At 44.0% G+C, this 27,399-nt stretch overlaps 1 protein-coding gene across 1 annotated transcript in view; it reads left to right on the forward strand.

The window, feature by feature from the left end:
• ONECUT1 (one cut homeobox 1) overlaps positions 1-24,885 on the forward strand; it is a 38,054-nt gene extending 13,169 nt beyond the window's left edge. Inside the window, exon 2 of the mRNA XM_040620624.1 lies at positions 24,593-24,885. Coding sequence (XP_040476558.1) covers positions 24,593-24,885 — 293 coding nt within the window. The remainder of the gene's footprint in view (positions 1-24,592) is intronic.
• Positions 24,886-27,399: the final 2,514 nt, after the last annotated feature.

Below are 27,399 nucleotides of genomic sequence, written 5' to 3' on the forward strand. Positions count from 1 at the left end.
CCCCCCCCCCCCGCACCCTTATCCAGCCCTCCACGTGGAGCCCCGCCTCCAGCTCCTGGCTTCTGCTAGAGGATTCTCTCTTACTGCCTCTCCCCATCCCCCCACCATGGGCACACCCACCCACTGCTCTTTCTTTCTCTCTCTCTCATAAATAAATTTTTTTTAAAGCTTCCCAGGTGATTCTAATGTAACTCCAAGTTGAGAATTAGAACATTGATATTGAGAATTTAAGAGCAAATGACTTTTATTTTTGCCCCTTTATTTTACCATTTTTCTGGAGTAATCTATAGTTTGATAACTTTATATTTATGGATAGATAGGCAGATAGATACAGATATAATATGTAGTAGAATGAAGTTGTCAGATGTGTGCTTTTGAAAGCAAACTTGAGTGAGATAATAGGAGAATAGCAATAACAAGAAACTAGAAGGGGGTGGGAATAGATTATGAGAGTCTGACTGCATGTCATTGTCAGCAGAGGTGGAGAAAATAGGTGGGCAAAATCTGAAAGATCTATTTAAAGTAAAATCGAGAAGACTTCATGGAGAGCAAAAATGAGAGAGGAGCAGACTCCTATGGTTCTGATTTGGAAAGTAGGGGTGCTTGGATATACCTTTAGCCATAGGGTTGCTGTGTTGATGTGACTATAAAGATAGAACATTTCAGAATAGCCCACACTCTCAAGCATGTCCTGGAGAGAGGTGGGTTCTCTGGCCTCCACACAAATTTGAGATGTAAAATCAGGTAGATTGCCTCTGCCTCGAAGGGACATGTTACTTAATGGGGGAGACACGATGTTAGCATCGTGCTAATGAGGTGAAGATTGTGGGTTCAGTCCTTTGGGTCTGGTTTTTATTTCCCAGTGTTGGTGGGCAGTGATGGGTGCTTTCATTCCAACCAGCTGCCTGCCATTGGGCCCACAAAAGCCTTGAAGAACCAGTGTCAAAGGTTAACCCAAATCTGTTCCTGCTGGTAGAGAAACGAAAGCAGTCCCCTGTAAGAGTAGGTCAGGAGCCCTCTGTCTATGAGCAAAGACAACAGTGGAGAGGACAGAAGCACAGACGTGTTGGAGGGTAGACAGGTGCTGGCAAGTCTTGGTTTTTGTCACGTTCACATTAGTTTGGGGTAGGAATTAACCCTTCCAAAATCAAATTTTGTTTTTCTCTAATCTAGCTTACACAGTTGTTGCCCCATAAGCCCCAAATTTTTTTAAAGAATTATTTTTAATTAATTAATGTTTATTTTTGAGTATGTACTACATGCACATTGTGTTTTAAAAAGTTAAACAACACAGAAAGGTTACAGAGAAAACCAAGTTCTCCTCCTAATCTATTCCCTCAGTACCCAGGTCCCCTCCCCTAGAGGCAACCCTTGTTACCAGTTTCTTGGGTATCTTTTAGAGATAGTCTGTGACTTTTCAAGTGTGTGTGCATGCCTATAAATGCCTGTGCAAGCATGTGTGTGTGTGTGTGTGTATCCCTCTTTTAAAATAATCAAGGGCCTCTTCCAAATAATAACTTCTAGGGAGAAGATTGAATGCTTCTTCCTTCCTTTATTCTGCTCTTTTGACTGACAGTTGACTTCCTAGAAATGTATTTACATACCCAGCAAGGTGCTGCCCAGTACAATTATCTGAGCACTGCAATTAAGGAGTAGCACAGGGCGACCACCCTTCTGGGTATGTTGAAAGTGGTCTGAAGTGCTTCAGTGGAAGTCCCTTTAATCCCTCTCTTTTATGAAAAACAATGTAGGAAAGTTGTTCAAGACTTAAGCTTATATAAGTATATGATCTGCCACCTAGCCTCCCTACTGAAAAATGATATAATACAACCACTATATCATTTCAGAACACTACCTTCAACACAAAGGTAGAATTTTTTTTTTGATGAGTTAATTATTGTACTCTGTACATATATAATTTTAGATCCTGCTTTTGTCATGACATAGCTTTAGTAAATATGTTTTTCACTATTTGTTGCCTACCTACCATGTCCAAGCACATTGTATCTTATTTTTATAATATACTTTTAAATTCCAGTTTTCTCAAAAAAATTTTTCTCAAAAAACAAAACAAAACCAAAAACCTTCTTTATAAAGTATTACTGTTTAGCCACCTGGGTGGCTCAGTCGGTTAAGCATCTGCCTTCAGCTCAGGTTGTGATTCCAGGGTCCTGAGATCGAGTCCTGCATCGGGCTCCTTGCTCAGCTTGGAGCCTGCTTCTCACCCTGCCTGCTGCTCCCCCTGCTGGTGGTCTCTCTCTGTATGTCAAATAAATAAATAAAACCTTAAAAAAATAAAGTATTAATGTTAATCAAGGTAAAGGTAAAGAATCACTCATAACACCCCCACTCAAAGATAACCCCCCATTTTTGTGAATATCCTTCTAATCTTTTCTCAGTGTGATGATACATACACACTGTTTTATAACTTTTTTTTTTTAAGATTATTTATTTATTTATTTATTTGACAGAGAGAGACAGCCAGTGAGAGAGGGAACACAAGCAGGGGGAGTAGGAGAGGAAGAAGCAGGCTCCCAGCAGAGGAGCCTGATGTGGGGCTCGATCCCAGAATGCTGGGATCACGCCCTGAGCCGAAGGCAGACGCTTAATGACTGAGCCACCCAGGCGCCCCTGTTTTATAACTTTTAAAATTAAAAATCCCATATTATTAAATTTATGGTAGAACATTTGAAATACATAAAAGAATCATGGAGACAATAAAAATCCCTGATAATTCCGTCATCCCTCTCCCTCCCACATAACTGATGACTAGCATTCATTCATTTAGCAGATATGAATAGATAAGGCGTTTGTGATTTGTGGGACAGCAGAGATGGACAGAGAAGGACAAAGACAGTTCCCTCTGCTCCTAGAGCACTCGATGCCAGAAAACATTATACATTATGTGTTTTGTATCTATGCTGTAATTTAAGCAATCCCCTACTTTTGGACACTTGGATTGGTCCATAAATTGATTGGGAAAGCATCAAGTTTTATGACCTTATAATATTTAAAAGTATCATAACTGATACAACCTTTCCAACAACCTTTTCTATCACTGGACATTTCAGGGATTTCAGAGGTTTTGGTTTGGCTTTGTTTTTGCTGTTACTAATGAATGACACAGCAGTCAGAAACATGATACATAAAACATTACTGAATATTTGTTTTACTCCTTCAAAAATAAATTTTCTCTAATTATTAAAGTCATACATGCTAGATGTAGAAGCTTTGGAAAATATGAAACATTATAAACAATACAACAAAATCAAATTATCCATTCCATAATCCAGAGATGATACCTGTGATTTGTTGGCTTGTTTCCTTCTAACTTTTTAAAAGTACAAAGATAGGCGCCCCTGGGTGGTAAAGTTGGTTAAGTGCCTGATTCTGGTTTCAGCTTAGGTCCTGATCTTAGGGTCTTGAGATTAAGCCCGAAGTGGGGCTCTGCACTCAGCATGGAGCCTGCTTGAGTTTCTCTCACCCTCTTCCTCTGCCACCCCCCATCTCCCCTCCCCCCCTGCTGCTCACACACACACACTCTATATAAAAAAAATAAGTCTTAATAAAAAAGGGGGGGGGAATGCCAGAGTGGCTCATTCAGTTAAGCATCTGCCTTCCACTCGGGTCGTGATATCATGGTCCTGGGATAGAGTCCAACATTGGGCTCCCTACTCAGCGGGGAGCCTGCTTCTCCCTCTGCCTCTTCCCCTGCTTGTGTTCTCTCTCCCTCTCTCTATCTTTCTCATGCTTATTCTCTTTCAAATAAATAAAAAAATCTTTTAAATAAATAAGTAAATAAAAGTACAAAGATAAAGGTACAGTTAATTGTTTTATGTTTCACAAAATTGAGCTCATAGAGAATTTACAATTGGCAGTGTCGTTAAATATTATCCAAAAGCTTGATTTTTTTAAATTTTTATTTGGAAATTATTTCAGGTGTTTTAAGAATAGTACAAAGAACATCCGTATACTCTNTCCCCAATTGTTAACAGGACCAATCGACCAATTGTTAGCATTTCACCCCATTTGCTTTATCATATGTGCACCGATGGTCAAGTGCTCGTGCTCGCCCTCTGTCTCTGTCTTTCTCTTTCTCTCTCACATACGTACACACACACGAGAAATTTTTTTCATGGACCATTTGAGGGTAAGTTGCATCCATCTGGTCCCTTTCCCCGAAATACTTAAGAGTGTATTTCCAGGAGCAGGGCTATTCCCTTATGCAACTACAGTTCACTTTTGTCAGTTGACCCAGTAATGTCCTACATGGCATTATTCTCCTCCAAGACAGGATCCAGTCTTGGAGTGAGTTGTCATATCTCCTTTTTTCTTCAATCTGAAACAATTCCACAGCCTTTCTTTACCTTTTATAACACTGACATGTTTGAAACATACCATCCCTACTTTTTTAAAAAGATAGTTCTCTTTTTGTGTCTGACTGATGTTTCCTCATGAAGGAATTGAGGTGATGCTTTCTTACCCAGAAAGCTGCATGGGTGAGGTGTGTCCTTCTGGAAGGATCACATCTAGAGGACCACAAAGTCTGTCTGTCCCTCACTTACATGGTGAGTTCATTCCGATCACCCCGTCAAGCCATTGCCAAGTTTCTCCACTGTGTAATCGCTGTTGTGGGGTTTTTCTTTTCTTTCTTACAACTCACAGGCAATCTGAATGGAGATATTTTAAGGTCATGCAAATATCCTACTTCTTTTCAAAATTCCCCTTAGATTTAGCTTCTGCTGATTCTTGCCTGATCTAGTGTTTATCACAATGGTTTCAGAATGAGTTTCCATCTCCAACCGTCTGCCAGGTTTAGCAGACAGCTCTCAGCTTTCTTCATTGGCAAGAGCTCCCTTCCCTTTCATTGATTCATCCATTTATTATTGGTGTAGACTCAGACATTTCTTTTTTTCCCCGATGGTTTATAATTCATTATTGTACTCACCTATTTCAGTGCTCACATTATCCCAGATTTGACCAGTAGGGGCCTCTTTAATCTGGCTCCTGTAACATTCTTCCTTTTTTTTTTTTTTTTTAACTTTCTGGTGTTACAATAAGATGTACCAACCTCATCAGTTACCTACCCTGGCCCAACCCTAGAATCTGCCACTTTAATGAACCCTGGTGTATTATGGTGGGGAATGATATTAGAGACCAAGATTTCCTGGGTACTAGGTGTGGCTGCTAGGGTGACTTTGTTTTGGGATCCCTCAGAAAAATCCAGGAAATATATGTATGCATATTTATATACACATACAAATATACATATACATTCTTGTCTGCATAATATACATATACACATAAACATACTTATGTACATATTCTTAATATGTAAATGAATCCTGAGTTCACACCGACACTTCCACATCCAGTTGCAATGTATACCCACAGGATTTTTTCTTGCCTTCTCCCATTCCATATTTGTACAGGCATACCTTGGAGATATTGTGGGTTCTGTTCCAGATCACTGCAGTAAGACAAATATTGCAATAAAGCAAGAAAGTGAGTCAAATGAATTATTTGGTTTCCCAGTGCATATAAAAGTTATGTTTATACTACACTGTTAAGTGTAGAATACCGTTATGTCTGTAAAAGGTGCATACCTTAATTAAAAATACTTTATTGTTGTGGCTCAGTCAGTTAAATGTCTTCCTTCAGCTCAGGTCATGATCCCAGGGTCCTGGGATGGAGTCCGCATTATCCTGCTCAGTGGGGAGTCTGTTTCTCCCTCTGCCCCTCCCCCAACTTGTGCACGCTTTCTCTCTCTCAAAAATAAATAAAATCTTTTCTTTTAAGATTTTATTTATTTATTTGCAAGAGAGACAGCCAGCGAGAGAGGGAACACAAGCAGGGGGAGTGGGAGAGGAAGAAGCAGGCTCCCCGCAGAAGAACCTGATGCGGGGCTCGATCCCAGAACGCCGGGATCACGCCCTGAGCCGGAGGCAGCCGCTTAACGACTGCACTACCCAGGCGCCCCAAAATAAATAAAATCTTTAAAAAAATACTTTATTGCTAAAAACTGTGAACCATCATCTGAGCTTAAGTCATAATCACTGATCACAGATCACCATAACAAATGTAATAATGAAGAAGTTTGAAATATTTTAAGAATTATCAAAGTATGACACAGAGACACAGAGTGAGTAAATGGTGTTGGAAAAATGGCACTAATAAACTTGCTCCATGAGGGTTGCCATAAACCTTCAACTTGTAAAAAAAAAAAAAAAAAAAAGCACTATCCACAAAGCACAATGAAACAAAGTATGTCTGTATACCCCTTCTTCTGCAGTAAGAACCCTGACATCCATATCTCTCTCCGCCACCCATACTTACTCATTTACTCAATCCTGTAATACATTTAAAATAATTTCCAATTTGCTTCACCCATACCCATAAAATAAACAACCTGTTATAAAAATTTTTAGGTAGGGTTCATTTGCAATTCTTCCCCCCAAACATAGGCCCCAGCATCCCTGGGGAGCTTGTTAGAAGTCCTACTGATTCAGAAACTCTGAGGTAGAGCCCAGGAATCTGTGTTTTTACAAGCTCTGGAAGTGAAGCTAAAGTTTGAGAAGCATAGCTGGAAATCTGCAACATGGGTTTATGATAGGTGTGTGTGTGTGTGTGCACGGAACCAGGTGTCACTATGTAAAGTGTGCTTTCAATGGATTCTAAATGCAACAGCCGTAAAACGGGTCCAGTGCAGACAAATAGGGATTTTTCTGTCACAGCATGGGTGCGGAGGTGTAAAGTAAAAGAAAATAAACACCCCAGTTCTATTTTCTCTTCCTGGTGCCAGAGGATAATTAGGAGGCAGAGAGCAAGGGAGTGTGATGTACCATCACTTACCAGAGGGGGTGGCCTGCAGTTCCACATGTGCCAGCCCCGGCCCCTCCGCAGTAGACATTTGAGAGTACGCTCAAGATGGAGAAAGTGTCGTCAGTGCTGAAAAGCTCACAGCCGTTAATCGGTTGCTTTCTGCTCTCACCTAACCTCCTCTTACCTGAGAATCACAGCACAAATTCCCTCTGCCTCCAGCATCGAACACCATGGATGCTTCTGCCCTAACCCTCCACACGCCCACTTCTTTTCCTCTGCAGACTGTCTACGACAGTGTAGCTGGGTTTTACAGGGACAGTTTCATGGTGGAAAAGGGAAAAGGGTTACCTGGACCTTTCCCAGCCCCAATGAAGGATCCTACCAAGCAGGCTTTCCTAAACCTAAGATCAAAAGGGATCACCTAGTGCTCTTCTTAAAATATAGATTCCTTTTTTTTTTTTTAATGATTTTTTATTGTATTATGTTACTCACCATACAGTACATCCCCGGTTTCCGATGTAAAGTTCGATGATTCATTAGTTGTGTATAACACCCAGTGCACCATGCAATACGTGCCCTCCTTACTACCCATCACCGGTCTATCCCATTCCCCCACCCCCCTCCCCTCTGAGGCCCTCAGTTTGTTTCTCATAGTCCATAGTCTCTCATGTTTCATTCACCCTTCTGATTACCCCCCCTTTCTTTATCCCTTTCTTCCCCTACCGATCTTCCTAGTTTTTATGTTCCATAGATGAGAGAAATCATATGATAGTTGTCTTTCTCTGCTTGACTTATTTCACTTAGCATTATCTCCTCCAGTGCCGTCCATGTTGTAGCAAATGCTGAGAAATCGTTCTTTCTGATAGCTGAGTAATATTCCATTGTATATATGGACCACAGCTTCTTAATCCAGTCATCTGTTGAAGGGCATCTCGGCTCCTTCCACGATTTAGCTATTGTGGACATTGCTGCTATGAACATTGGGGTGCATATGGCCCTTCTCTTCACTACGTCTGTATCTTTGGGGTAAACACCCAGTAGTGCAATGGCTGGATCATAGGGTAGCTCAAGTTTTAACTTTTTAAGGGACCTCCACACTGTTTTCCAGAGTGGCTGCACCAACCTGCATTCCCACCAACAATGTAGGAGGGATCCCCTTTCTCCACATCCTCTCCAACAATTGTTGTTTCTTGCCTTGTCTATTTTTGCCATTCTAACTGGCGTAAGGTGGTATCTCAGTGTGGTTTTGATTTGAATTTCCTTGATGGCTAATGATTTTGAACATTTTTTCATGTGTCTGTTAGCCATTTGTAAGTCTTCATTGGAAAAGTGTCTGTTCATATCTTCTGCCCATTTTTTGATTTGTTTATTTGTTTCTCGTGTATTGAGTTTGAGAAGTTCTTTGTAGATCTTGGATATCAGTCCTTTATCTGTAGTGTCATTTGCAAATATCTTCTCCCATTCCGTGGGCTGCCTCTTAGTTTTTCTAACTGTTTCCTTGGCTGTGCAGAAACTTTTAATCTTGATGAAGTCCCATAAATTTGATTCCTTGAAGCACCTGGGTGGCTCAGTAGTTAAGCGTCTGCCTTTGGCCCAGGGCCTGATCCCAGGGTCCTGGGAATAAGCCCCGCATCAGGCTCCCTGCTCCGCTGGGAGCCTGCTTCTTCCTCTCCCACTCCCCCTGCTTGTGTTCCCTCTCTCGCTGGCTGTGTTTCTCTCTGTCAAATAAATAAATAAAATCTTTTAAAAAATACAGCCACTCCTAAAATTCTGATTCAGTCAGTAGGTATTCTTGACAAGTGTGTGGAGTGATTCTTTAGATCTTGGCAAGTTCTGAAACTCTGGCCTAGGAGCAAGTGGCTCCAACTTTATCGGGCAACAAAGTTACCGGGGAAGTTTGTTAAAAGCGTATGTCTGTGAATCCCATTCTCGCAGAGAATCTAATTCGGTAAGAATAGGATGGGGTTCTGGAGTGCATTTGGAACAAACCTCCTCTTCATGTTCCCAGGTGACGCTGATGTTTTGGGCCCACATCTTAGTTAGAATCTCTGCTCTGAACTCTAGACCCTGCTTCCCCAGAGTGTGGTCCTTGGACCAGCCGCTGGGCAGCCCCGGGAGCTTGGTCTTGTGTAGACTCTTACGCCTCACCCAGACCAGCTGAGTCAGAATCCTCATCTTCATTCTCCAGGGTGTACGCTCAAATTTGAGAAGCACTGCAGTAGGGTGCTGGTGCTCACCCTTTTAGAATCGCCTCAGGAGCTCTCAAAAATCCCAGGCCCGGACCTCTGCTAGACTGAGTGAGCCAGTATCTCTGGAGACAGCGGGTCTCAGGCAGCAAGGTTTTTGAAGTTTTTCAGGTGATTCCAGTTTGTAACGGAGGCTTGCAACCTCTGAAGGTCCTTCCATCCTCTCCCATGGCAGAATTCACACCAGCCTGGAAACCCAGGGTGGAAGGAAAGACACCTGTCACCCCTGGATCCAGGAAAGTAACAGTCTGTGGTCCTATGCAAAAAATCCAATGACTGGGCAGTCGTCAGAAGAAAAAGAAACAACACGATATTTCATTTCACCTTATGTATAAAGCATTCTTCATCTGAGCTCTTCATCCCTTGGTTTGACGACATCCCTGTATTTGACTGAGGCATGTATGGACCAGTCACCACCCAGACTTAGCAAGGACAAACACAGTGTCTTTCTGCCCTCTGATACCCAGTGCCCCTACCTAGGTACTTCATCTGGGTGAGGCTGACTGACCTGTTCCCAGCTTATGTCAGTGTTTCAGCCCAAATTCAGACCCTCTGCATCTTCTGCTCTTCCACTCTGTTACTTCCGTCTCCTCCCCACCTGGCCCTCAACTACCTTCCGACTCAGTCATAGGAGTGCTACAGCACCAGTTTCCTTCACCAGGGCCTCAGCCCCCCTTTCACTGACTTCTCAATGACAATTCAGAAATATCCCCCACGGTACCATTAAACTGCTTCAAAACAGTTATCCAGTGAAAGGATTAAAAAGATCTCATGACATTTCATTCTCTGCACACGTTTTCAAAATTTAAAGACCTGTCTTGGGTGTCTCCATTTTCTGTGGGGCCACATCCAACTTATTTTTCCAACAAGGATGCTGAATGTGCCAAAGAAATAATCCATGGTCTACTGTTATGGAACTCGTGGTCTAGTGAGAGAGATGAGTAGGTAAATAAGTATCTGGGGAAATGGTGGGGAGGTGGTCTGAGCATAGGAGACAACAGTTGTCTTTGGATGGAGAGGGGATGGAGAAGGCTTAGCAGAAAATGAGATACTTGAGCTGGGCTTTGAGTACATAAGGAAATTTTGTATAGAAAAGAAAGACAAGGAAGGACTTCTTCATGAGGGAACAACTTGAGTGAAAGAAATAGAGGTGAAAATTCATGAATCTAGGACTGACTTCTGAGCAGTGTGGCTCAGTAGGGATGCTGGGCAGGCAGTAGTAGGTAGTGAGATGGGAACGGAGTTGCAGTCAGTGTCAAGGTCCTGAAATAGCAACCAACAGCTTTCCTTTCAGGCTCTTGGGAGACCCTTGTGAGACTAATTATACATGCCATTGGGAGAATAGTATTTACAATTTGACGCTACAGACAACTTTCCAGAAATGCAAACAAGGAAAAACACTAATTTGAAATTTGAAATTAATTATGGAAAATTTCTGATAACATAGTGAAAAGTCAAAATTGTAGGTTATTTTTGAAGGAATTCCATTTTATAATTTTCTTTTTTTTTTTTTAAAGATTTTATTTATTTATTTGACAGAGAGAGACAGCCAGCGCGAGAGGGAACACAAGCAGGGAGAGTGGGAGAGGAAGAAGCAGGCTCTTAGTGGAGGAGCCTGATGTGGGGCTCGAACCCATAACGTCGGGATCACGCCCTGAGCTGAAGGCAGATGCTAACCGCTGCGCTACCCAGGCGCCCCCCATTTTATAATTTTCAATTGCTGCGAATATTGTAAAGTATACATGGCTATTAATTAAAAAATAGAACCAATGAACTAAGACTTGCAATGCACAGTTGGCGTATATGAGATAATAACACTTCGTAAGTATGTAATTCATCAGGTTTACCATCTGTTTTGACTTTTTGAGAAATCAACACCAAAACTAGGGCATCAGTATCATGTTTCCAATTACTGGGGTCCAAACTATTGAGGGGCTCTTTAAGAGGAGGGATAATAATACGATAAAACTCCAATGGATCAGGCATTAAGAGAAGTGTAGGAATTTAAAAATCAGAATTTCTGAGCCAGGCTTTCAGAAAAGAGCCACATTACCTTTTGTTACTAACTGGACAAGCAGGTGCAAGGCAGTGGCCTCTTCCCTCTGGTTCCTTTGAAGCTGCAATGCAGGGAAAGAGCTTCACAGAACGGAGGGTCAGATAGTGGGTGTTTCTTCCTGTAAGTGTCAAAAAGCTTGAGCTTGTGCTCAGGAAAATGTGTGCACATGAGTGTGAATGACCAGCAAGAGGACAATGCAAAGTATCACAGGGATATGAAAATGTATTCATTCAATGAGGATTCTCAGCTCACCATTCTAGCTGAGGTTCAGCCTGTATGAGAAGGAACACAGAGCAAATGGGAGAAGACAAAGTTTGTGGGGAAAAGAGCTAAGATAGTCTGGAACCACACATAAAGGGCCATGTGAGGGGTCACAGAGAGTAAAAGCTGGTATGATTCTCTGGTGTCCTGGTTTGTGCCCGAGGAATACCTGGGCCACTCTCCTCATCTCCCCCAGCACCATCAGCAGGCCCTGCGCAGGCTATCATCCCAGCTCCACCATTTACTATCAGGGTGACCTTGGGCCAGTTCCTGAACCTTGGAACCTCAGGCTGCCCTTCTGTAAACTAGACATAATAGCAGTGCCTACCTCCCATGGTGGTTGGGAGGCTCTGTAAGGTGATGCGCCTGTGGAGCTTAGCACAGGGGAAGCAGCCACACCTTTCAACTGATCCTGTTCCACCCCTCCCAAGCATGCCAGCCTCTGCCCTCTTTGGATCATAAAGTCCAAGAGTTTACCTTTTGAGCTACAGACTATTGAGCTTTGGCTAGAGAAGCGAGGTTGATGGAAATATTTTACATGCTGACTCCAGAAGAAGTCCAGGCAGCAGATGCATGGAAAGGCAGGTCTCTGTCCTGGATGGCTCTGTTAAAGAAGCCAACAAGGCAGGGTGGTGAGAAGTTTGGGTGACTTTTCCAACCAGAATTGGATGGAGCACACTCTCCCAGCTTTAGCTCCTCCCCATCTTTCTCCTTCCATTGATCAGCTCAGTTTTATGTAGCTTCCTCTCCAAGCACACATCCGCATGGACATAGCTGTCCCCTGGTCCTCAGCATCCTACTGAAACTAGATTCCCTCTCCCAGGCCATTGTGGGTGTGCTGTCCCCACACTGTCCGAACTCCCTCCAATTCAACTTCCATGCTGCCCACTTTCCTGGAGGGGGTCCTTGTAATCCATTCAGCCACAGAGAGATGGGGCTGGCTGACAGCTAGCCTGCTGCCCACTGGCCAACTGCTCCTGCCCTGCTCACCATGGCTGCGGGTTCCCTGGGCTCCCTTTCACCCCTGCCCCTGCCCATTTAACCATTTAGGAGGCTGCCATCTGCCTCCAGAGCACCGTGGGTGGGAGGTGCCCCCACCCAATCAGCTGCCTGCCCATAGGCAAGTCACTTAACCTCTCTGACATTGTTTCTTCATCTACAGAAAAAGAAGGAATACCCATTTCTACCTCACTGGAGTTTTGTGGGGATCACATAGGAGGATTCAATGTGATGTTTTAAGCACTGTAAAGCAAGACACAGGGGTGAATTACAGGGATCATTTCTGGCTGGGAATGTCCATTGGCAGGTTTCTGGTAGGCCTTCCACGTGCATGCCCAGAAGAGTTTCTACTGGTGCTCTGGCTGCCCACAAACTCACAGACATAAGCAAAGCTAGCTTGTGTCCGTCAGGTTGTTCTGGCCCCACCTCCCCTCTGCTGGGCATCACAGTTTCCAGACAATTTATGCAGGACTTCACTCCCCGTGCAAAGGCTGCCCTTGACCACATCAGTTTGAACTCACTGGACTTGCTTTTTTTTTTTTTTTTTTAATTTTATTTATTTGACAGAGACACAGCGAGAGAGGGAACACAAGCAGGGGGAGTGGGAGAGGGAGAAGCAGGTTTCCCTATGAGCAGGGAGCCCGATGCAGGGCTCGATCCCAGGACCCTGGGATCATGACTTGAGCCAAAGCCAGATGCTTAACAACTGAGCCACCCAGGCGCCCCTTGAGTTGCTTTTTAAATTGTACATTGTGTGTTGTGCCATGCCCTCTAAAGCTGACCCTCAAGAGCTGCCTCATTCCAAAAACAACTGGGGGCCTGGCTTATAAAAATATGCAAAATTATGCAAGGCAAAGCAGATAATATTGACCCAGCACTCCCGGAGTCTCAGCTATAATCTTGAAACTATTGCAGCCCATTCACTAGCTGTCTGATCTCCACAGTGTGGGTGCTGGCCTGTAAAATGGGCTCAGGAACCTGCCACGTTCTCTTCCAGAGTTTCGCTTTTTCCGTCTCTCAAAACCACAGTCTCGTTTTACTGAAATCTGTTGGATTTGCATTCTTGCTCCTCCATGTAGACTTTGCTTTGAAAAGCAGCTTCAGGGAACCTGGGTGGCTCAGGGAGTTAAACATCTGCCTTTGGCTCAGATTATGATCTCAGGGTCCTGGGATCGGGCTCCCTGCTCAGCGGGGAGTCTGCGGAGTCTGCTTCCCCTCTCCCTCTGCTCCTCCTCCCTGCTCGCTTTCTCTCTCTCTCTCTCTCTCTCAAATAAATTAATAAATAAATAAAATCTTTCTTAAAAAATTGTAAAAAAAGAGAAAGAAAGGCAGCTCTAGCTGTCAAGAAAGGGTCTTTGAGGGCTCAGTAGACATGAACAGCCGACCCCTTGCTTTTCCTTGCCACAGTTTAGAAGAGGTTCCTTCTCAGTGGCAGACAGAGTGATAACAGAGGACTCACCCCGTGTGCATGCCCAGTGACTTTTTCCATAAACAATTTTATTAAGAAACAATTTACATACTATACAATTCACCCATCTAAAGTGTATCATTCATTGGTTTTAGTAGGCTCACAGAGCTGTGCAACTATCACCACGATCAATTTAAGAACCTTTTCATCACCTCCCCAAAAAAGAAACCCTACACCCATGAGGAGTCACTGGCATTTCCTCCCACTACCCACTCAGCCATAGGTAACCACCAACCTGTTTTCTGTCCCTGTGGATCTGCCTCTTCTGGCCCAGCTGCTTTTCTAACCTTTCTTTCCTGCCCCTGAAGCCCCGAGCGCCCCAGGCAGAGTATGCAGGAATGTCTCTGGCCCATCAGGAATCCGGGTACAATTTTAGGGTGCGCCTTTATGTGACCAGTGCACCCCAGCTGACCCTGGAGGCCCTGGAGCAGCAGAGGAACTGAGAGCCTTAGCAGCTGCCTGGACCGCCCTCCAAATCCAGGCTGGACCTCCCTGAATGACGTGGGACATCACCGGCTTGCATTGCCTTTTTTTTTTTTTTTAAGATTGTATTTATTTATTTGACAGAGAGAGAGAGAGAACGAGCAGGGGGAAGGGCAGAGGGAGGGAGAAGCAGGCTCCTCACTGAGCAGGGAGCCTGACGCAGGGCTCGATCCCAGGACCCTGAGATCATGACTTGAGCTGAAGGCAGACACTTAACTGACTGAGCCACCCAGGCATCCCACCAGGATTGGCCTTTTGGGCAAAGACACTGTGTCTCTAGCAGGCCCCTATTATAATGCCACAGTTTCATGGTGCCCTGGAAATCTCAGCTTTCCCCTTTACTTCTTTCTGAACCACCTCCCCTGGAATCATGTTGAAACAGCAGACACCCCAGTTGTTTGGAGGGAAAAAATACTTGGCCACAGCACAGGGACTCACAGGGCACAAGCCACGTACGAATGGGGAAGCTATAGGCTTACAGTCCTCCCTCAATCCATTACATTCAGACCACCAAATGAATCTGATTTGAGTCACCCAGGTCCGATTCTTCGCTGGGTCCCTCCGTCATTTTACCCGGCCTCTCTGGGGTTCTCCATCCAGACATCAAGGCCAAAACTGCCCTCCCCACAGGTATGTGCCTAAATTTCTTTCAGCTCTATGAAATGTGGTCCTCACAGAGCAGTTGCCACATTCAGTAATGCCTCTAAAGTGATAGACACAAGGTTTGCCCTTCTTGTGGCCCTATTCCCGTCTTATTCTATCAGATAGATGACTGCCTAGAAGTGAGCCCCCCTCTCTGGTTTTCACGTGTCTGTATATACATCCACCGCCACCACCCACAAAACCCACATATTCTCCATAGTCCTTGGTGTAACGAAGGTAAGCTAGAATTTTCTAACGGACCTTTACAAATTATGTCTAAGAATAACACAATTTATGGAGTCCAGTTTTCCGATCCTACCCGATAATATTGTTTACTGTACACACAGGTGTTTTTTCCCTTCCTACCTCATTGGAAGGTGCTCTGCCCCAAATCCCTAATCCCCCCGCCCACAACCATCTCTGCCTGCCAGGAGTGAAATGGAGGTAGTAGTGGTACGTGGACATTCTGACTAAAGAGGGGGTGTGTCCTGGAAGGATTGCCCAGCTGTTCCCTAGAGCGAATAGTTCAACCCTCACACTTGTCCAGGTGCCCATGGATGATGTAGAAACCAATAGTCCTGAACAGGGTCTGTACTGCCTGCTGCTGACCCCTGGAGTGATGTGGAAAGCTGTTTACACACATCAAGTCATAGAGCTACACCTTGAAGGGACTGTAAGTTATTTAGTCCAATCCCTTCATTATACATATACAGTTAAGGAACCTGGGCCCAGCTTGGTTACGGGATTTAACCCAGTCATTCAACTAATTAATGACAAAGTCAGAACCACAGCCCCAAACTTCTGATGACCAGTGCAATGCTTTTTACAAAGCCTTCCTCACTCATCGACGGGGAAGATAGGTACACTGTTGTTACTTTACCTGGGCCCACGGCGTACGCTCGGTAAGTACACAGTGAAACGTACACAGCTCTACCCCCTCCAAGAAGACAGCCTTACTCTCACCCACAACTCCAAATTTTATGGAAGCAGCCAACTCTAGGACAAATGATCCAGAAAGTCAGGAAGCAAGTTAAATAAATTGCCCTACAATTGTAATGAAAAAGTAGCAACTCAGTAAAAACATAAACTACAATTGTTTAATGGCTCAGAATCCGAGGTGGGCAAATGCTTAAGGGTTTCAGTGTCTGCGGTACTGGTTGTTGTAACTGCTTTCATCTCCAGAGCTCCTACACTTTCGAAGTCGAAGCAACTATGAGGAAGGTGAGGTTATGTTTATCACCTTCATTCCGATGAACGTGCATTGGGATTATTTGCAGCACTGACTGATGTTCCTGTAGAGTCATCACTTGCTCCTTTTGAGAAGCCATAGGTGGGAGAAAAGGAAAGTCAACATCGTGGCTGTATATTCTAAACGACAGAGTAAGGTTATGTTGGAAATTTTTTGCGGTGATAATAGACTTTGGAAACCAGGAGGGACACTGTAGCCATGTGGTTCTTGACTTACAGGGCTTTTGTATCCATAGGGGCCTTGAAACATTGTCTGCTCATTTAAAGAAGGCAGAAGAAAAGCTCAAATGATGTGTCCAAGTTCTTGCCACAGGCTAGAGTCAGAGTGAGGATTCCAGCCTACTGTGCAAATTCGTTTTATACTTACATCGTGACTACAGAAGGGAAGGAGTAAAATATTAATTTGCAAACATCTGGAATACTCCCTTAAGAGTTTATAGTTTTAATAATCACCCCAACATACATTATCTTCTTAATGCTTATTATAATCCTGTGATGAAAGAAGGCCATCGTCCTCTGTTTGGCAGCTGGGCGAACTAAGGCTCAAAGAAAGTGGGGGACTCGCCCAAGATCACACATCTGTCAGTGGCCACAGAGCTGGGACTGGAGCCGTGTCCCGAGCCCAGGTTCATCGACAAAGTTGTGTTATAAATCTCTCCGGCTTTATAAATGTCTCCCAGGCCAAGATGTCTGCGCCCACATGTTCCTAGATAAATTCTTGGCAGACTTTGCCTAACTCAATCAGCACTTTAGATGTTGTAAAGCCCTTTGTGTCATTAAATCAGGAAAATGGATACAAGTTGATGAAGGAATGCTTGGCTGACAGCTGATTCTTGGATGTTTCTGTATACCATGTTTTTTAAAGTCTGTTCTAAGACAGAGTTTCTTAAACCCTAGGTAGTGAAGGACTAGTTGTTTGTTTCTAATTTCTATCTGTCCTGCAGCAGTAGTTTTTTTTTTTAAAGATTTTATTTATTTACTTATTTTAGAGAAAGAGCACAAGTGGGGGGAGGAGCAGAGGGAGAGGGACAAACAGATTCCACGCTGAGCACGGAGCCCGACAGGGACTCTATCTCATGACCCTGAGATCAAGACCTGAGTCGAAACCAAGAGTCAGAGGCTCAACCGACTGAGCCACCAGGCACGCCTGGAACAATAGTTTTGATAATACAATAAAAAATGTATTACTAGAACAGTAATCATACATTTGAATGTTGCAGCAATATCAAACTGCCATAAACATTTCTAATTGCTTTTTCTCAATTTTCTGTACTGATCTTGATGCAGGTCAGTAACAGTTCACAGACCAGCATGGGTCTGCCAACCACATTTTGAGAAACACTATTCTAAGCAACGCCATTCCTGAGAGAAATTCCCTGAATAGAGTTCTTTAATCAAAGAAGTTTGGGAGACCCCATAAGTATCAGTGCACATTAGTATATTAAATTTTGGGAGACTCTGTTAGTATCAGTGCACCTTAAGGTATCAAAGGCTCTGAGAAGTCCTGCATTAAAGAAGTTTGTTTAATCATTAACTCAGCATTTCCCAGACTGACCTCAAAACTCATTGTTCATGAAATATCTTTCAATATCCTGCAGAATTCACATTTCTTGAAATACGGTTGGCTCAGTCTTGCCAGCTATGGGCAAAGTACAGGTCCCAGGCATGCCTAAAATGAAAGCCTCTGTCTTTTACTTATATTCTCATGTGCTGCCTTTTAAAAATAAATAATAATTCCTTACAATCTTTGTTCTTTGGTGCACAAAGTCATATCTGCCTTTTACCATCTCCCATGCCTACTTCTGCCCCCTGCTTGGAACTCACTGTGGGTGACCTCGCCCATAGAGAAGATCAAAGTCTCTTGTCTGAGATAGCGCACTATACTCTGCCCCTGCATACTGCAAATATATCTATGGCTCGCCTTCATAAAGGGGACTCATGACAGGTCGTCTTCCTCTTCGGCACTACCTTTCACAAACAGGAAGAATCCTCTTTCCTATAATCCACTTCTATGATAAATACGTCTCTGTTTGAAGTGGAAACTGTACACCTAAACGAAATGTGTAACTGTCACATAAAACACAGGCAGTGTTGTCCCTGAGCAGCATACCTCGTGTGATGCCTCACTCCACCCCCCTACTCCTGCTCTCTACCATGCCCACTGTGTGGACTCTCATGACCTCCAGTGCATGGTTTCCTACCTTATAATGGGTAATCTCTACCCTGCAATGTATTCTATGGAAATTCCAAAGCATTGCTCTTGTTCATATTCTCTTGACAGTTCTAACAATTGTAGTTCTGTACAAGCTTCTAGAAGCATGATTTTACTTCTGTGGGTTGTTCATGCTATCCTCTTTGTTAAGGTCACCCAGTGACCCTCAACAAGCTTTAGTCCGTTCTTCATTCTACTGATATCTCTGCATTCTTATTCAGCAACTCCAACATCCGCACAGAGTTCTCTCCAGATATACCACACACACTGAGTCACAGCCAGCCCTCTGTAGTACCCACACAGGTAGTGAGCTCCCCTTATAGCCAGGCACTATGCCAGGATGCCCTGGAGGTACGGAATGAGTCAGCCAGGCTCTGGGCTCCTAGAGAAACTCACTTCCCAGGCTCTGACATTGTGACATCTGTAATACTTGAGAGCTCAGGGCAAAAACTTCCAAATTGCATTTCCCCAACATTAGTATTGTATGAGACATTAATAGACAGTCCCTACTGAACAGAGTTCTAGGGCTAAATAAATTTAGGGAACATAATGACATGTGTCATTGAATGTTGAGGAAGAAGCTATATATAGTACGTTTTTCCAAATATACTTGACCTGCAAACCATCTTTTCCAGGAACCCACTGGAGACAGTATCATTCCTCTGACACCATTTGGGAAATGCTGGTTTGGAAGTAGCTTCAGCCCACTCAGTCCTGCCAAATGCCAAGGACCAGATTGAAGTCATTCAAATATACAACCTGGTTAGGTGGAAAATGGATATCTCTTTGTGATTTCCCTTAGCTCTGCCTTTTGAATGATAAATACGTTGAGTCTGCACCTGATGCTCAATTACTTACATTTGCATAGGTATGTTCCATGTAATTTACCATCTAGAGCCCTAATGACTTCCCAGTCTATAGTCCTAGCCCAGACCTCCCTCCCTCCCCCACCCCAGAGCTCCAGTCCCCATATATCGTGCTGTCTGCTGGACAACCACCTATTGGAGATCTTTAACAGAATGTCCAACAAGCACTTCAAATGCAATTTGTCCCCCATAGAAGTGATTACTGCCCTCATAAAATTCATTTCTCCGTCTGCATTCTCTAATGGGCTCATTACCACCTTCCAATCAGAAACCTGGGACTTGTTTGGAATTCTACCCTCCCAGCCAAGTTGTCATTGAGTCCTCCTGATTCTGTCTTTGAGAAGCTCTTGGATTTGGTCTCCGTATTCCACCCCCAACTGTCATTGTCTAATTTGGGGTCCTCACTACAGTGGTTTTCTTTGGTCAGGTTTTCCAGGAAACAGACTCTGGGTTTCTGAGACTTGCACATAGGCAGGTTATCAGAGAGAGCCATGGAGAGTAATCACTCTTGGGAGAGTGGAGGAAGCAAGACCAGCCCGAAGAAGTTGAACTTTGGTAGTTGTTAGAATAGCCTCAACCAATTCTATGGGGTGCTATAGAACTGGGTGACCCTTTAGAATTGTCCCAAATTGATGCAAGGGGTTGGAGAGGTTCCCACTCTCTTCAACCTCCATCCTCCTACACCCCTCACCCCCCACTGGCAATTCCCAGAATGGCCCTCAGCTGAGGGCCACCAGCCACCAACTCTTGCCGCAGGTGGGGAATGAGTGCCTCATCCTGAGGGGATTAGGGTGGTAACAGCATCCTTGTCCCTAATCTTGCTGCTTCCAATTTATCCCCCACACCACCACCAGAGGGGTCTTTCTAAACCCAAATTTAATCACAGTATACACTTTCTCAAAATCTTTCAGTAACACCTCCTTACCAACAAGGTAATTCAATTCTGATCTTTGTCCACTGACATTTATCCATCCTTCATGAGCGCTACTCCCCATGCCGGGCATGAGTTTGTCCCACGTCTCTCATTAACAAACTCCTACTCATGCTGTCAGGCCCAGTGTAAGCAGCCCCTCTTCTTTGATGCCTTCTTTAATATCCTCAAGCAGGAGTAATATTCTGTATACTCTTTTTATACATACAGTCATTTGCCTCTGTGATCATTAGACTGATTCCTGAAGAGCAAAGCCTATGTCATATTCATTTTTGAAGGTGAAGGAATGAATCCATCAGCCATGTGCATGAGTATTGTATAAAGCTGGTCTACATGGGCTAATTCAGATGAATTAGACGTGCCCTCAGTCTAGTCAGCTGTTTTTTCAGAGACTTAATCTAGTTGCCCAGTGAGGGCTATACGTCCCTGGAAGCAGAGATTCTATTTGGGGGAAATTCAGCTGGTGTATGTAGCTCGATGCTCTGAGGGATTGGACATTTAATACATACTTCCCATTATGTTGAAAGGGGCATAGCCAGTGCCTCTCATGTTGAAAAGGGGCATAGCCAGTGACCTGTGGGATATGTTATAAAATGTACCGTATGGCCGGACTGGCCTCAAAATCTCTCTTTCATTAATGAGGTTTCCCTTCATGTCCATTCTGAAATTCTTACCCTCATATTTCCCTATGATTGGAATTGGACCAGTGGTCCCTTGGTTGGGGTGAATGCATGCCAGGGCCTAGGCAAGCTAATTCATCTGTAGATGTGTCTATTTTTATTTTACTCCTTTCAAAAATTCATGTATTTTGCTTATGCTTTATAACGTACATCGTATAGTATTAGAGTAACACATGTATATAATTTATAAGTAAATAATATTAATACACTCAATACACTGTAATAAATAATACACTCAAAACATTTTTTACTAAGTAGCACATGGTTAAAAAAATTTGGAGACCCCTAGATTGGACTCCAAAGACTGGAGTCTTCTTCAGCCTTCACTCATTAGCTTTTCAGCTGATCTGACTGCTGAGCTACTTTGTGCTAAGGCCCTAGGGAAACTCTAAAATCCAGGGGCAATTAAGAATGAAAGATATGGGGGCACCTGGGTGGCACAGCGGTTAAGCGTCTGCCTTCGGCTCAGGGCGTGATCCCGGCGTTATGGGATCGAGCCCCACATCAGGCTCCTCTGCTATGAGCCTGCTTCTTCCTCTCCCACTCCCCCTGCTTGTGTTCCCTCTCTCGCTGGCTGTCTCTATCTCTGTCAAATAAATAAATAAAATCTTAAAAAAAAAAAAAAAGAATGAAAGATATGGGCCGGCTGGGGAGCAGGGCTAGGTGAGGAGAGCACAGAGACTGCATCTGTCCAGAGCTGATGAACCATCTAGTAAGACATTGCGAAGCTGGAATACGAAGAGGCAAAAGGTGGGGCAGGAGACAGCAATCGGCAGGGCAGCCAACTGGAAGGATGAGGAGATGTGAAAGAGTGAAGGGACTTGGGGCAGAGACAGCGACAAGGACGTGGTCAAGGTGAAGGGTGGGGAGGGTGGACTTGTGGAGGCTGTGGGCTTGGGGCAGAGCCTGGTCACGCACCAGGAGCGGGTACCCTCTCATGCTGCATGCCCTCCTGAGTGTGCCGATAGCGGCAGTGGCCCTCGGCTGAGACTCAGGCAGCCACCCTGCCGTCTGCCTGGCCGCAGTGCTTACATCAGCTTCCGTGTTCTCTGAGCCACAGGCAGCATTTTCACCTTCCTGCTCAGTGTCTCTGGGCCCCTGCTTCCAATTCTGTGCACACCTCACTCCACCTGCAAAACCTCAAGAACAGGATTGAGAACAAGATTGAGAGTATTGGTCTCAAGTGGACGCCAGTGGGGCTGTGACTGGAGGTACTGGGACAAGAGCAAGAGGCTGGATCTTAGGGGTCTGGGATCTGTACCCAAGACCTGGAGAATACCACCCCCACTCTGGCTATGAACCAGGGACCAGAGCCCTTTCCCAGGCCTTAAAATAGAGTGATCTCTCCAATTAAAAAAGCAGGACATCTGCAACCCTCCCCCCAGTTCCAAAATTGGTATATCCCTCCTATCCAGCCCCCGTTATGTAGGGGACCAGACTCTACCCCAGCCCTGAACTTGGGGCATGGAGACCAGAGCATCCAAGGTCAACCTCAAACTCTGGACCCAGAGATATTCCCTCACCCCCAATCTGGGTCCCTCCCATCTGCCATGCTCAGCCCCAAAGCTGTGAGCTGGGACCAAGGCATTCTCTGAACCCTGGACTAAGGCTTTTCCACACCCCAGCCCAGCTTTGAACCCAGGTCAGGGCATTGCCAAATCTTGAATCCAGGATGCAAGTATTCCCAGCCCCCATCAGAACAGAGGATTCAGGCATCCTGACCCTGTTGAATCCTCAGTTCCAGGTGACCCCCACATTCACCAGTCCCACTTGCCTCTCTCCATCTCTGCTTAGGGATTCTGCCCCTCCCCCCCAAAGTTCCACATTGTTGAGGACCAAGGGGTAGGGTGGGGTGGTATGGGGGTAGTTCTGACCCAGAATGGGACATCTGTGTCAGTGTGACTACAACAATAAAGGCTGTTGCATTACTCAAGCCAAGAAAGGAAGGAAAGGAAAGAAGGGAGGAAGGGGGAGGGAGGGAGGAAAGAAGGGAGGGAGGGGGGAAGGGAAGAGGGGGCAAAGGGGGAGAGGAAAAAAAGAAAGAAAGAAAAAAGAAAAGAAAGAAAGAAAGAAAGAAAGAAAGAAAGAAAGAAAAAGAAAGAAAGGAGGAAGAGAGAGAGGAAGAAAGAGAGAAAGAGAAAAGGAAGAGGAAAAAAAGAGTAACAACTTTACCTCGACCAGGAAGACGCCCCATCGGCCTGTCACTGTGGTTGAAGCTCACGTCAGAGCACAGCCAGCCAGAACAAGGGTAGTGCGGGCTGCTGCACCGTGCCGGCGTAGGGTCCTGAGAGGCAGCAGTCTGATCGGAGTCAGGGCACAGGAGCTTTGTCTTCATTGCATTAGCATAACCAGAGCATCATTTTTATATAGATTTTATGGTTATTTGGGGATGGCTATAGGGATTGATGGTGGAAATTCGGAGTGGGTGAAGGATGGTGTTAGCAGTGCAGCCCCAGGGCCGCCCTGGCAGGTGGAAGCTGGTGAGCCGTATTAGTCTACAAAGAGGACGTATGGCACCCGAGATGAGGAGAAACCCCGATCCAACATGAAACCCTGGGGGCCCAAGGGCCACGTTGGGGCGATACACCAGAATAGTTCTAGCAGCCAAGAAGCATGACACATGATATAGGACCAAAAGGCATGAGTGGGGAATGGGCCTTCTGCGTGGGAGATAAGGTAGGGGAAGGTGGGGCACCTGAAGGGAAAAATTTCATGAAGGCACAGAGAGACCCCAAAGAGGAATGTGCCTCACGTGACAGTTTTAGCCCCAGTGGCAAGGAAGCAGGCTTCATAACTCCAAGAGTCCTGGTTTCACTGAATAATCAGTGGAGGACTGTTTGGTGGGTATGGTAGCAGGCTGTCTATCGTTTTCTTACATATGGAGTTGCCTGGGAAACAAAAAAGATCAGAAGGATAACAAATGCAATTCTTTTTTATGTTGTTTTCAGACACTCTTAGGCTCTTAGTATTCTACCAGGAGCAGACTATAAACCCTTTGAGGGGTACAGCCACTTCTAGGTGATAAGACTTTTCATGTGTAAAGCATTTCAGTTAACATAAAATTTGTATACACTATTTCATATATCCTTACCACAACCCAGCAAGGTAGGTTTGTTTTTGTTTTTGTTTTTTTTGTCAGAAAGAGCACAAGCAGGAGAGCAGCAGGCAGAGGGAGAAGCAGGCTTCCTGCTGAGCAAGGAGCCTGATGTGAGACTCGATCCCAGGACCCTGGGATCATGACCTGAGCTAAAGGCAGATGCTTAATCGACTGAGCCACCCAGGTGGCCCATTATTCTTATACCCATTTTGCAGATAGTGATATAAAAATTCAAGCAACAAGTTTGTTTTGCCAGAGCCCTATATTCTGCAGATGAGGTGTCTGAAGCCAAGGTGGAGTTCATTGGTTTGCCGCTCACCATGGACAAAGAGCAGATGCTTACAAAGCCAGGACCCACACCCAGGATTCACAGAAACCCACCTCCTCCAACTTCTCCATCCTTATATCACACTTCCCTCCCAGCCCACCATCGTACTAAAATTAGAGCTCAGCAACCACAAAGTGGTCCATGAGGAATGGCAAACAAATGTTACTGGCTCTGCCTTTCTACTCCTGAGTCTCCTGGGCAGTTTGTTCTAACATCCGCTGTGGGTTTTGTTTTGTTTTGTTTTGTTTTGCAGCATGCAAAAGGAAAGAACAAGAACATGGGAAGGATAGAGGCAACACACCCAAAAAGCCCAGGTTGGTCTTCACAGATGTCCAGCGTCGAACTCTACATGCAATATTCAAGGAAAATAAGCGCCCATCCAAAGAATTGCAAATCACTATTTCCCAGCAGCTGGGGTTGGAGCTGAGCACCGTCAGCAATTTCTTCATGAACGCGCGAAGGAGGAGTCTGGACAAGTGGCAGGACGAGGGCAGCTCCAATTCAGGCAACTCCTCTTCTTCATCAAGCACTTGTACCAAAGCATGAAGGAATAACCACGAACTAAACCTCGGTGGAAAAGCTTTAAATAAAAAAAATTTTTAAAAGACCAGGACCTCAAGATAGCAGGTTTATACTTAGAAATATTTGAAGAAAAAAAAAGTGTTATTTATAGTCCAAAGAAACCAAAGACTTAGCTCACCTGCATTCTGACTTTGTTCGGAGACACACACTTCAGCGGGGCAACGACTTGGCAAGAAAATTATGAGCAGAAAAGCACCACTGGATCTCACACCTTCAATCCATGATCATTCTCGCTGTGCTTGGCTGTTTCGTGGTTTGGAGCATAGTGATTTTGAGCCATTGAGTGGACATCTCTTAAGATCAGACTTTCTTATCTGTTCCACCACGCCGCGAAGGTGTATGGTGTCTCAGTACTGTGTGTGGGTACGTGAGTGCATACACACACACACACACACACACACACACAACACATGCACACACCACCAGTGGTTAGGGACTTAGGCAGGGCTGGTCTTCAGGAAGGGTTGTGCTGTAGGGGTGCAACCAACATAGTGTGGGGTTGTCTGAGTTCATTGGATAGGAGTGTGATTTCGCTTGTCTAGCCTAGCGTTTGAACCTGCCAGGCCCGCAACCTAAATGCAGATTCAAACCCAGCAAAGAAAATTTGAATGACACCTAAACCAGTGCATTCTCTTTGTTTGTTAAGGAATGTTCAGATATTTTTTAAGAAATGAAACAAGAGTCCATCCATTTAAAGAAAAAAATCACCTAGGTACCAAAGAACACACTTAATATTATAGTGCAGGTATTTTATTGCAATGATTTTAAAAACCAAAGCTATTTTTACACAAGATACTATGTAAAGTTATACATATGAACTGATCTAGCTGTAATACACATGCCACATAGAATCATGACTATTATTTATGACTCTTGACGCATTTGAAATATTAGTTTTCAGAACTGGCAAGAAAGAATGTAGCTTCAGGGAAGCAATTAATATCATGACAGAGAGGTCAGTGTAGTGGACGTGTACATCCAGATGGCACACTCCCTTTCGGGATCCATAAATGATACTTAAGTAGACATATAGACATGATGCCATAATCTGTTCATAGCTGAGAAAACCTGGGGATTCTTCCAAAGCAGGACCCCCTTTGTAAATTAGAAAACTAAGTTTAACAGAGCAAGTAATTAAATTAGAAAATGTGTTCTAAGTAATGCTTTTTTAGTAAAAGACCACTGAATAAAGGATATCATGCTTAGGTTAATTTGACTTAAAGTTGCTTTATGCACTTGACACCAAATACCTTTTTAAAATACTTCACGAACACACAAAGTGAGCAGACCAGTATTATTATTAAAATGAACTATCCAGTATTTGTAGTCAAATTGTTTTTATTGCCAATCTCAGATATTGTATGACTTGGACATCCATAGACATAGCAGATACAACTGAAAAATGGTGAAACAGCATAGGAAACACCAGAGCTCTAGTGGAAGACAAAACTTTGGGTTCTATAGGCATGAAGCTATTTATTTCTCTAAGCATAGCCTCCAAAGTGTACTACATTCTTTCTTGCTATCGCATTAAGCTGGAAATTTTATGACATAGAGTCCACTCTGTAACAGGGACAGATAAAACCCTAGACCTGAGCTTCCAAATACAAAATTTTCAGCTTCTCTTTTTCCCAATCACTAAGCCACAGCTGGAGAAATCAAGGGGGAGGAAAAAAGCTAACACAGTTGTACTAGTAGTACCCCAGTGAATCACTTGCTTTCCGGAAAAATTCTGAATTCCATTGAATTGTAACTCATAGAAGTGGATACCTTTTATACTATTAGGTAAAGAATTGGGTGCTCTTGGTTAATTACCACACCTAATTAGAAATATAAAATGAAATGTTATCTCTACAATAAGTTTGATTGAGATTCATTAAAATGCTAAAGAAAAAAAAATTGAACCATCTTGACACAAAAGCCTAACTCCCTAAGGTCAAATCTGAGCATCTTGTCTAGGTCTAGAAGTGACAGACGCCTGGAGAGATGAAGGTAAACCAATAAGCCATCTGGGTCTCCTTCATTTCTGCTATAGAATGAGAAAAGCAAACCAACCCATGCTTCTCCTTTAATGAAATAGCGCATTTGCCTTGACACATTTTGTCTTAGTATTTTTTTTTTAAATCTCAGAGCAAATTCCAGCTTAAAATTTTTCCTTCCAAACATGGCACAATTACAATTCAACTTTTAAAAGAGACCATTTCAGTGGCCACCTGTAGAGATTTGCTTAACATATAATCTTATCAATGACATAAACCAAAAGGAAAAAACTGATTAACTTTTTCTCTCTCTCTGGAATGGAGGGGGCCAGGAGTACAGCTATATATTTATAATTTGGGAGGGAGGAAAGCCTTATTTATTTAAAACATGAGAATTTTAAATGCAGGGAAACTCAAGCTGTGTCTACACACAATCTTACCAAATTCAGCACCCCAGGAAGAACAAAAGTTGAATTTGAACACCATGTTTTTTGCTTTG

This window comes from Ursus maritimus, unplaced genomic scaffold (genome assembly GCF_017311325.1).
Source record: "Ursus maritimus isolate PB19 unplaced genomic scaffold, ASM1731132v1 scaffold_35, whole genome shotgun sequence".
In the NCBI taxonomy this organism is placed as follows: Eukaryota; Metazoa; Chordata; class Mammalia; order Carnivora; family Ursidae; genus Ursus; species Ursus maritimus.